General features: G+C 41.3%; 1 protein-coding gene across 1 annotated transcript in view; it reads right to left on the bottom strand.

The window, feature by feature from the left end:
- CDHR3 (cadherin related family member 3) overlaps nucleotides 1-12582 on the bottom strand; it is a 69096-nt gene that overhangs the window by 27202 nt on the left and 29312 nt on the right. Inside the window, 4 exon segments of the mRNA XM_080392019.1 lie at nucleotides 2768-2872; nucleotides 2978-3072; nucleotides 4968-5053; nucleotides 8764-8932. Of these exon segments, the coding sequence (XP_080248145.1) occupies nucleotides 2768-2872; nucleotides 2978-3072; nucleotides 4968-5053; nucleotides 8764-8932 (455 nt within the window).

The following is a 12582-nucleotide window of genomic DNA, read 5'->3' as shown; positions in this document are numbered from 1 at the left end:
CAAGGTGCTCAAGAGTTCAGAAAAGCATTAGGAGTATGTTTCAAAATTGACTCCTTTTTGCACGTTTTAAACTTCCTATGCCACCACTAAGCTAATGGCCTAGTCTATAGTTCCCATTATAGGAAAGCATGAGCCCTCCATTGTCCTCTGAAAACCAACATCACAGGGCACTTAGCAATTGGAGCAGAGAACTGCAGAGACAGAAGATCCCATGGCTCTGGTCTCCACCTGCAATTTTAAAAATGGTTAAGAAAACACAGTATCTTCAACTGCTTTTTCAGATCCTATGAAAAGAGGCAAGCATACAGGAGGGAAATCACATAGGGTTTTCCCAGTAAATATACCTAACTTACAGCCAGAAGTAAACAAGGAGTTTGTGAAAGCTGTGGAATCAGTGTATTTATTTTTTTTTACTAAGTTTCTATCTCACTTCACTCTTGGCATTGGATCTCTTCCTTGTTCTCCTGTTGCTTTTGGAGTCACTCAGAAACAAAACAAATAGCAACAGATCTCCTTCACTGTTATCAAAAATGCCACCCCAGAATGACTCTCTGATCATTGGGGAATACGGGAGGGACAAATCTAACTGGTTTTGGCTTGAAGTACGGAACTCCCTATGCCCACAGGGACCACAACTCTGTCCTCTCCGTGGACAGTAAACTCACCACAGCTCCACCTTCACAGCCTTACCAGCCCTCCTGCACCCTGCATGGGCCATTGTCCTGTCCCCACCAGATCTTTTGGGCCAAAGCTGGACTTTATTGAATACAACCCCATAGCACTAAGTACTAGTACAGCTGGGAAGGAGTTGGGGGCCACTTCCTACGCAGCTATGTCTGGGCTGTGCCCTGTTGTCCATCTGTCTGCCACCTGTCAGTGGCTTTTTACAGGATGGTTCAAGCAGACATTTTAAACAGTGCAAAGTAGTTGCAAAGGAAGCATGTGTTTGCTTTCTTGTCTTCTCTTTGTTTTCCTGACTCCACAAGTCTTCATTGATTTTAACAGCCAGAAATTCAAAAGGCTGAATGCCAATGTAGTGTTGTGAACACCAAAACCAGATGTGCTTGCATATACTATGGGAACAGTTAAAAAGACCCTTTGAAACTCTGTTCTTGACAGCTTTGATCGGGAGAAAATAAAGAAGGTTTGCTAACTCATCAAGTTTCCCCAGCTCCCATCCCAGCACTAATTATTATAGCATCAGAAAGTACATAGCCCCAGCATGCAGCACACATTTTAGCAGGGGAGAGGCCATACATGTGCATACTGAGGACAGATCATGAACTGTAACTTAAAGTTCTTTACAAACTGAGCTTCTCTTTTTGGTCTGTAGTGTCAATCTAAAAGGGAGAAGATTCAAATACCAGGACTTATTTGTGCCATATGATAACTGAATCTTGGACCTTAGGTGTTATGGATGCTCAAGTCACTGCAACTTTCATTAATTCAAACAAGTAGATAAATGTTTGAAAGAGTTCCTTTAGCATTCCAGACGTAAGGATAAATACATAGAAATAGCAACATTTGGAGGAAATAATCAGTCTAGAACACAATGTGCAAATGTTGACACTGGGAGGAGGATTCTTCCTGCTTGTAGTTGTACAGAAACGTGGAGAAAGCTGTTAACCTTATTGATTATTGCAGACATGAGGTTAAAGTATTAATTAAGTAACAACAACAAAAACAATTCATCTCTGTTTCTAACACTTTATTCTTCTGTTTCTTCAGATTCTCCACCACTTTACCTAGCAAGGTCCAGATCCTTGGCCTCAGCCCAGGAACCATGCATTGTTCTGCCTCCACAAAACACCCAGAAGATTGCTCCAAACAAGTGGCTGAAAACCTCTTGGCATGACCCAGGTGCTACACTGTCTTCTCCTCTGCATAGATGGCAGGAGAGCAGACATGATAAATATTCTCAGCAGGAACCTTATAGAGACTCAGGATCAGAAGACACAAAGAAAGTGTCTTGAATCCCTTCAGAGCCTCATGCAAGTGACAGAGATAAATCATCAGAATTGGATCGACTGTAATAACTGTCAAGCTCCTGCTTCAGAAACAATCACCCATCATGCTTTTCACAACAGCCTGCTGGTGTATATTCTGTAATCATGTATATTCTTTCCCTTTTTTCCAAATTTTCAACAATATTCCTGATTCCAACTAAAACCCCATTAATCTTCAAAATCTATTTCTGTGTATTATGACACAATTCCCTGCTTATGACACAGAAAGAGACAATGGTGTTTCAAAGATCACCAGAATCGTTTACAAGTGTGTCTGGGAAGAAGAGGAAGGCAGATCAAAAGTGAGACCTTTTTATGTCTAGACATTTCTGCATGAATAAACACTATTATGGTGAAATGCACATCTGCATGAGAGGTAAATTCTATATGATTGTATTCACACAGGGTAACATTCATCTCTTTGTCTGAACTTGTCCAAAGGTCTTTGCATAGCTTTAACCTCTCTAAATGCTAACAAGTACAACAAGCTTGTTTGGCTGTTCTTAGTATGAACGCAGAGCCTGGAAAACTTGAAACTATTAATATAAATTAGAAAACTATTAGAAACTATTAATATAAAAAAGAATAAAAGAGGGAAATGAGGGCAAAGCTTTCCAGTACAAGAACAGGAATCATAACAAAATTAAAATACTGTTTTCAGTAGTATTTTGTTGTTATATTTACTTGCCCTTATGTTGGTGCCAAAGCAGTAAACTGGGAAAACATCTACGTTTCAAGTACAATGGAAGTTTTTCACTCACGTGGTAAAATAAGGTCTTTCATCATTGATATTAATTATATTTATGTTCACTGTTTTAGTCGTGTTGAGTCCATCTGGATCTGTTGCTGTTATATTTAAAAGGTAACTGTTAAATAAGAAAACAAAACACAAATCATTCTGTGGCTATACAGGAAAACATTTCTCTGCCTACTGTAAGCTAACAGACCGCATGAATAAAATACACTCTCACCAATGTGGATCTTTCTCATAATCAAATTCTTTTGTGGAAAAAATGGCTCCACTTTCCAAGACCAAGAATGGCACTGATGCAGGGAGCAGTGAATACTGAAATGAAGAAAGCAAGGAGTTAGTCTTTGTGACTTTAAATATCCCTCCATTCACTCTTTGCCTTGTAGAACAGGCCAAGTTATAGTACAGCATTTGCCTCAAACTTTGTGTAATGAAACACGCTGACATACAGATGCCAGCACAAGCCCTGATCATCTGAGCTGAAGCAGCTCAAACTTGGTTGTAAGTGCTTTGCCTGCCAGAGTCAGCCACTGAGCTGCATTAAAGCCCACGCTATACCTCTGTGAGCTCCAGGTCTGCAATGAGAATTTAACATAAAGGCCAGCCAGCAGAGCCACAGCGCCATAGGCAAAAATCAGCTTTATGGTGTCAGCAGAGTACATCCACAAAGAAGAGAGAGAAGAATCAGTGAGGCTGGATTTGGGGGACATAAGAGCTATGGAGGAGGCAATGAAGTTTGCGGGTCCGGATGATGGGAGAGGGCAAGAAGGAGAGAGTGGACTTTCACAGAGTACATGAGGGTTGTGAGAGTGAAGCATGTTCACAACAGCCTTAACACGGCTGCCCAGCAGCAGCATGTAGCAGCAGCTGCTTTGGACAGTACACAACACAAACGGGTACAACAGCAGCGTGCAGATGTGGGAAGGACTAGAGTACCCCAACACTGTACACGGTAGGGTGGAAGCCAGCACCCTCCTCCCTGTGGCCATGAGGTAGCTACTACATACCCACCATGTCCTCCCCTGCTATCTTCCACATGCCAAGCCATCACCAATAAGCCCTCAAGGACATTTCCTTTGCTAGTGCAGATGCTAATACTACCCATAAAGTCTGAAGTATGCAACATCAGAGGGTCATGCACCATACAAGTAATCTGCAAAATCCATAGAGCAGATCTGTCCAGGGGATGCAACTGCTCTAGTGTTACCTTTTGGGAAAAAAACAGGAGGTACAGAGAGTTGAGTGAAACAACTTGCCTCCTGCAATGATAGATTTAATTGAAATTGCTTTAAAAAAGTGGCTAGGTGATCACAATTCTTTTAACAATTTTTTGCCAGTTGAACTTTTTAAACTCCCTCTCTGGATTATTATTTTACCTGTTGCCCAGCATTTCTATATTTGCAGCTTCTTATCATGCCTGAGATTCATCAGGGGTTAGAAGGCGCATGGAACTCCCTGCCATTGCTTTCAGAAACAAATCAGAGCTAAACCCCCAGGCCTCTGCTTCCTTCCTCACCATCTCAGGTCGGTGGTTTAACTGGGCAAAGCCTGAGGATGGAGTTCAAGTTAATTGCTCTCTTGAATAATGCTACACTACTCAGGCATCTTCAACTCCATTTCTTGAATGTGCTGTCTTTTACAAAGCCAAAGCCAATAAAGCAAAGCCACAACACAATTCTTAGGTAAGTGCAGTTACTTACCACTTTCCAGAATTTTTTTCTGATACCAAGAGTATTTTTAGATCAGCTAACATTTTCTTAACGTTTGCCCTGGGATTGTCAAAAAGCTGAGATTCAGTTGCCTTGTAAGTGACTTCCTTACTGTCTCATTTAAAATAATTTATATTTTGATACAGAAGGTTAAAATTTTTAATTTACTTTTAGTCACTCTCAATTACAAGAAATGTTTTGCAAGCTATGTTACAAAAAAAAAAAAAAAGACAATTTCTACTGTATCTCTGATTAACTATATCAAACTCTGCCTTAAATATCCCTTAATTTTGGAGGGCTAAGAACTCAAAAAACAATTTGTGTCCAAACACTGAGGCTGGGTTTACTTAGTTTATTATTGAAAATTGTTCTTTTTTCCTGACTAAACCTTTTCCTGTGTTCCTGATAAGGAAGGAAGTTGTTGAAAGATGCTGGCAATTAGCATTTCAGATACAGTGGATTCTATCATCTCTGGGTTTTTTTTTCTTTAATACAACTTACTTTGAGATCAGCATTTTCAGGATCAGCTGCATCAACTTGGTAAATGTGTTCTGGAGGTGTTCCTTCCAAGACATAGATCATTACAGCTGCATGGATAGAAGAGTATTCAGTGTTAATTGGGTAAGAATAAAGGACACAGCAGTAAACGTACTGATACCCTGAAGCTGTCCAGATGAATTATTGCCTATTACATCTTCTCACTTCACAATTCCAAAATCATCACAAAGAGCACAAATACAAGATAAAAAGAAACCAATTGCAGGTCTGTAAACAGGCAAACATCACCATGAGTTGCAATATTAACTGTGCCCATGAGTTGCAATATTAATTGTGCCTTCAGGAGAAAGACTGATCTTTACATACAGCCTATTTTGAGCTGCTCACAGGGTATGGAATGAAATGATGCATTTGGGCTACATGTGTCTTTATGTGCTGGTTTTGGCTGGGATAGAGTTAATTTTCTCCATAGTAGCTACTAGTATGGGGCTGTGCTTTGGATTTGTGCTGGAAACAATGTTGATAAAGCTGAGATGTTTTCTTTCCACTGAGCAGCACTTGCACAGAGCCAAGGGCTTTTCTGCCCCTCACCTCACCAGCGAGTGCGCTGGAGGGGCACAAGGAGTTGGAGGGGACACAGCCAGGACAGCTGACCCCAACTGACCAAAGGATAGCTCAGACCATATGACATTGTGCCCAGCATACAAACCTGGGGGAAGAAGGAGCAAGGGGGGTACGTTTGGAGTCACGGCTTGTCTGCCCAAGTCTCCATTATGCATAATGAAGCCCTGATTGTCTGGAGATGGCTGAACCTGCCTGCCCATGGGAAGTGGTGAATGAATTCCTTGTTTTGCTTTGCTTGTGTGTGCAGCTTTTGCTTTAATTATTAAATTGTCTTTATCTCAACCCATGAGTTTTCTCACTTTTAGTCTTCTGATTCCCCCATCACACCTGGAGGGGAGTGAGTGAGTGGCTGCATGGGGCTTAGTTGCCAGCTGGGGTTAAACCACAACACACTTTACTATGCTGATTGGAAGAACATAGTCCTGTACTGGGTCCTCATCACCATCCCCTCCCTGTTCACCCCCTGCACCCTGCCAGGAGAGCTCAGAGACTTTACTCTTCATTTCTGCTTTTCCTTTACACCTGCGAGTTAAATGAATAGTGAAAGGTCTGCTCTGACTTAAATTCTTGCCTTATTAAGGGTGCTAATTCAGTGCAAAGTGTATTTCTTCCCATGCCAGTAATTCTCACATTTGGGCTATCCTGTACTGGGCCACTGGCAATAGGCTTATCTCTCCTTAGGTAGAGCAATTAATAGAATGTCATGGTTTAACCCCAACCGGCAACTAAGTGCCACACAGTTGCTCACTTATTTCCCTCCCCACCCACCCCCCACCAGTGGTGAGATGAGGAGGAGAATGAGAAAGAATGTAAAACCCATGGGTTGAGCTAAAAACAGTTTAATAATTGAAATAAAATGAAATGTAATTATATTAATAATAAAAAATAATTGTAATGAAAAGGGAGTCAGCAAAAAGAGAGAGAGAAATAACCCACCCCAAAACCCAAGTGATACACAGTACAACTGCTCACTACGCACTGACTGATGCCCAGCCAGTCCCCCAGCAGCAATCAGCACCCCTGGCCAGCTCCCCCCAGTTTATATACTGCGCATGGTGTTCTGTGGTATGGAATATCCCTTTGGCTACTTTGGGTCAGCTGTCCTGGCTCTGCTCCTTCCCAGCTTCTTGAGCACCTCCTTCCTCCTCACTGGCAGAGCATGGGAAAATGCAAAATCCTTGACTTAGGCTAAGCACTACTTAGCAACAACGAAAACATCAGCATGTTACCATTATTCTCATGCTAAATCCAAGGCACAGCACTGTACCAGCTACTAGGAAGAAAATTAACTCTATACCAGCTGAAACCAGGACACAGAACAACATATCTTTAGATCACATTATTTGCTTTATGCCCTTTTGTGTCTGCTGGACCTGCTATTTCTGGACTATTAATTTCCACTGTGACCCCTGATGACTGCTGCTTCTCATCACAGCAGTGGGAATCCCAGGGAAGCATAATGAGTTGTTGCCAGAGGACAACAATATTAATATAAAGTTTAATGAGAGGGAGATGCTTTTTCATAACCAGCGAATGCGCAATTAGTGTCTAATTGTGGCTGGTACTGTTAACTAAAGCCACACAGTTAGACAGATCAGACATCTGTGCTTGCCAATTAATGGCAGCTCTAGCTGAGAGTTAAGCTGATGCACTTATTTGTAACAAGCTCCCACGTAAAGTGTGTTTCATGCTGTGCCGATCCCCTGAAGTGTCACATTTAATTATTATTAGATTCCAGCAGCACCCATGATATGCAAGACACCAGCTATAGTGAGAAGATGACACAGCCTCTTCCCTCAGGGAAGCTAATTTGCTTTACAAACTAAGTAGTGTATGGAAGCAGGAGTGTCAACGTGCTTAGGAGGCATTAGTGAAGCAGGATGAACTTGAGTGGGCCTGGTCCAAAACCGTCCAGGCAGACAAGCCGTGCCCTCTGCAGCCGCACACAAAAATCAAGACTGCAGTCCTGCTGACCACACCAAGGGCTGCGAATCCAGCCTACATAATTCCAGCTGCTAGTCCAGACCTGGAGGGGGGGTCAGCAGCCAGCTCCGAATACCTCCCATGAACAGATCACAGTTTGATATTTTCAGATTTTTTTAAAAAAAGAATATTGAATTATTGAATGCTCTTCAGTACAGTGCTGTTAGAATATCAAGACTTCAAACAGGCTCTCAGTACCTCGTGAAATAATAGGAACATATTTTTTACTCACTGCCTGAACTGTTCTGTCTGTGTGTGAATACATAATAAATACATCACTATACTCTGTCACCTCATGGTACAACTTTTCCAGGTCCCTCTCATTAGTAAATGAAAAAACCGAGATTGCTCAGAGAGTAAGACAATTATTTCCTATCCTATTGATGGCGTTGTCCCTTGTATTAAGTACTGCACGGCATGCAAATCCTGCACTGACAACAGCTGGTGTCCAGACTCTCCAGCCTCATTCCTAAGGCTACTGCATGCTCCTCCCCAATGCACCTTTGCCTGTGGTCTGAAAGTAAACCTGGTTAACACCATCTGCCCCACACAGGAGACAGAACTCTTTGATTCTACATTTGCATCACCATAGATCATAATCTCTGAGATCACACTCTTCAAACTGATTTTCCACTTAATTTCTCATGTGCAGATGCAAATGAAAAATGCAGGTGTAAAACATTGGCAGAGCAGTGTTTTTACTGTTTTCCCTCAGAAATTCTTGCATGTACACAACATACACTTATTTAAATGTGTCTTGCTTTTCCAAATCAGTACCATTTTCAACAAACTACTGAAACATACTCAACAGTTACATCCCCACCAAACGTCAAGTTTCTAATACATACAGCTAGGTAGGTATTCATCTTACAAAAAAAAAGAGCACGTATACTTAATTGTACAAAAAATGTCTTTTTTTTTCTTTTAATTCTTCAGGTGCTTCAAAATGGTCAAATCATTTTTGGTCAAAACTTCAAGAAAACTAAAAGGGCACTTCTTCCAGAGATGAAGTATACCAAATATTTGTGTAAAATAAAGCTCTGATAAAAACAGTGTACCCTTCCTCCCTTGTTTTTCTAAAGGAAAATGCTCAGACCACTTTAACTACATTCACTGTATGCAGCTACATAGGTTTTTAATCTGATGTCATCTTTTCAAATATTGTTCTTTTCAAATACTACCATTATCTTACTTTGAATTGCCATATTTCCTCGAAACACAGGACGCTCGTTTTTATCTATTACTTGGACAGTGAGTATGTTAAGGTCAGTTCTTCCAGATGTGTCTTCAACAAAAATTTCTAAATCAAACCTCTTTGGCATAGTTTCATAATCTAGAACAGGGTTTCCAGTGGTAACAACCTGAAAAGAAAAAAAAATACCATTAGCACATGATGCAAAAGATGTAAGTTATAGTCTATATGAATGAAATCAAGTAAAGTGACACTTTCCATCAGTAAATGGTAATTTAGGTCACCTTCTACTTGCTGGCACATTTCTTGCCAGTGGCAGAAATGTGAGAAAAACAGAGTGGAAAGCCCAAAATGTTGTGGCTTCATAGAGCAACTCAAGGACCTCCTGTGTGAAGGCCAGTTTGAGGAGGAGAAAGCCTGGAAGGAGCTGTCCTGCCTCACAGGCAATACTTCGCCTTCCAGGTCAGGACTACACTTCGCAAGTACTTCTCTGTGCCAAGTCTTCACCTTTCCACACCAAGCTCCAGAAGCAGTTGAGGTGTGATGAGACTGAAAACTGGGAGGAAGCCCTTCAGGACACAAGGGCAGCTTCACTATTTCTGTGAGTCAGGAGCATGAAAGGGAAGACCTTTTACTTGCAATAAGGGGAGAGCGGGGGGCAGGAAACAGTATAGTCTAGCAGGTAGCAGCCCCTGCCTTGTATAAGGTGTGTCTGGGAGAAGACTTGCAGGAAACCACAGGACGAAGGGAGCTGCAAAAGCACACTGTACGAGAGAGGGACCATAACTGTTTGGTGAAAATGCCAAACTCATTAAAAAATAACTTAAGCCTTAAGTTTTACAAGATTGATAAGGCAAATATTTGCTTTGTTTGTTTTTTTAATGCTTCCAGCTTTGCATATTGCCTCAACACAGAATATGTACAAGCACAAGACTGACACTCCATGAAAAAACATTAAATACATTCCTTTTGGAATTAGGATGAGCCCCAAGCAACAGCAGGATGCTGAAAGTTGCGTGCCTCAATCTTCACTGCTGAAGCTAATAAAGAAACAAGAACTTCCCTTTCTTGGACAAGAAAGGAAAATGTGACTGTCAAATTTGCTGTATAGCTAAAAAACTGAAGCTTGAACACAGTAGCAGGGTGCTGTGGAAATGGAGAAGAGTTGAGGCTCAGAAGTATGTGTGACAAGGAGTGTGTCAGTGTATTCACAGTACTGCAGAATGGAGGAGCCTGGAGATGATGCAGGAGAACAATGAAACAAATCCTTGATTTTAGATGAGATGCCATGGCCAGAGGACAAAAGTGATTTCAGCACAATTAGGAGTCAGAAGTCAAAACAGAGCCAATTAATAAAGACAGTTGGAGGAGAGTGAACAGGAACACAAACATTTTATGCCTTCTGGTATGTAAAACAGGTGCTCTCTGGAACCTCATGGATCTTTCTGTTATAGTACAGGAGAAAAAACCTGTGTCCTGGATGGTCTCCTTCTCTCCTATATTGCACAAATAGCAGTTGCCCATAAAAGTGATGGTAACTCAGAAAAAAACATTCTACAAAAGCTTGTAACACCAGTGGGAAGGTTGATCTCCAAAATAAATGTTTGCTGGAGAACTAAATACAGTAAACAGATGCAATTAATTCAAAATGAGAAACTGTCCAATTCTAAGCAGAAATTATGTGCTCTGGGGATTACCCCTCCAGTTCACAGCCAAATATTTTTATTGGTGGTGTAACTACATCCAGACTGCCTCATTATGCATCTTCTATCCTCCTTTACAGAGACCTTGCAAGTGAAGATGTGAATCTAGATGGCCTCTTTCTAGATTGCTTTTGAGAACAGCTTGCCACTGGCATAGGCTGTGAACCACAGTTCACCTCTCCTCCAGGTAGGAGCAATGCCTACTGATAATGGCAACACTGTACACACTTGAAGCAGCTGCACACTTCATGAAAGGGGATCTAGAGTCACCCCATAACTGTCTACCCCTCATTCCACCTGAGAATTTCACTGCTCCCTGCTCCCCCCTTCACTCCCACGATGCAGAGAGAGCACCACTAACAGCATCAAGGCAGCCGCAGGCAGCAGTATGTTTTCATGCATTCAATATATCTTCTGCCCACGGGATTCTTCAAACAAGAGTAAAGTGAGGAGGAATGGGCAGGGCTCAGATCTCAGAAACTGTGACGTTCTCAGAATCTCAAAATATATCAGAAATTGTGATATTGCCTTGGCTTGCTGCAACAGGAGTAAATGTGCTTCATAAATACAGAAGAGCCTGTGCTAACAGGTACTTAGCTCATATGCAAATCTCATAATTCATACATGAAATACTGTCTTTTTCTATATCTTAGCAAAGATTTAATGGCAGTAGGTAGAGCTGAAGTATCTCATTTTGGATCACATCACTTTTGCAGAATGTTGTACAGATCTGCCACAACACAGAATAAATAATCAGAAGTAGCAATCCTCATCACATAAATGAACCAAGAATACTTGTGTATTTATCCTTGTCTTATGAGTTGTAATTAGCACTCAGCTGCTAATTTGCAGAATTTGTATGTAGCTTTCTTTATTATTTTCTTATGACTGATATTCACTGGCCCAACTTCTTTGTTCTAGTTCCTCAAGTGAGATTAAACCCCCTGTAAACAGCTACAGTGTAAGCAAGGCATACAAGGGCTCACAGGCCATTCTGGTAATGGGGCTGTGGTATGAAATTAATATAAATTGGTGCTTTGGAAGAAGCAGTCTCCAGCCTACACTTTCTTGGCCATTCATTTCCATTATTGTGTCACACTCTGCACTGTGCTTGAACAAGAATTTCTCTATCATGCCTGCCATTAAAAAAAATCAAGAAGAGACCTTTTATCTATTTGCAGACTTATTTCCCCTCCAGATTAATTTCTCAGTCCCACTCAACAAGCAGCAACATAAACTGCTTGTGCTGCACAGCATAGAGAAGGCATGGGACAGGAGCAAACAGGTATAAGAAAGGACAATGTTTTGCAGCAGAATGGATAGCTTTGATTCAAAATGCCAAAATACAGCCTAGGAAGGGAGTCCCACATTACAAATTCTCTGTCAGCAAAGCCATCTAAAGGTATGTATCCATTTCCTTCTGCCTGTTACATCCCCTCAGCTGACCCAGTTCAGCTGTTTGTGCAGCCACATCCTATGCTTCACATGTGAAAGAAGGCTTTTCTGAGAGTTTTTTTTAACCATTTCACTGATCTGGCTGGGGAGCAGGTAAAGAACCAGCAGAGCTGGCACAACCGAGCTTTGTACTGTGCTGGGAGGGAGCAGTGGAACAGCAGCAGCTCCTTGAAGGCAGGTTGAACCAGTGAGCTGCAATTACCTGTGGTCACAGTCTTACTTTTCCCAAATTTCATCCCCAGAAACACCAGCAAAGACAACAAGAAAAGAGCCCTTGTATCAGTTCTGTGAAAACCTGAAATTTCTTGGAAACACCCAGAAAAATGTATTCAAATTAACTGTTTAAGACTCTGCTCAGTGCCTGTCTGTATCTTTTAAAGACACTGTCACTGTTCAGGCTCAAACACGCAAGCAAGTTACAATGGTATAACAAGTTATCATGTGCCTGAATACTCATTGCTAGTGACAAATGTGAGCTAATACTTGCTAATTTATCCAGAAATGAAAATTAGCCTGAAGTAAAAGGAATTGCTTTGCATTTGCCATAGGACAAGAGCATGCAATAAATAGAGAGAGATCACAGATGGGTGGAAGTGTGGTAACTTCTTACCTCAAGATAACTTCCTCATGTGTCACAGCCTTCATTCAGAATTAAATATGA

This window comes from Falco punctatus (genome assembly GCF_963210335.1).
Source record: "Falco punctatus genome assembly, chromosome: 6".
NCBI classification, from domain to species: domain Eukaryota; kingdom Metazoa; phylum Chordata; class Aves; order Falconiformes; family Falconidae; genus Falco; species Falco punctatus.
Note: the sequence above shows the minus strand (reverse complement) of the source record. Positions and strands in the feature narration are given on the sequence as shown.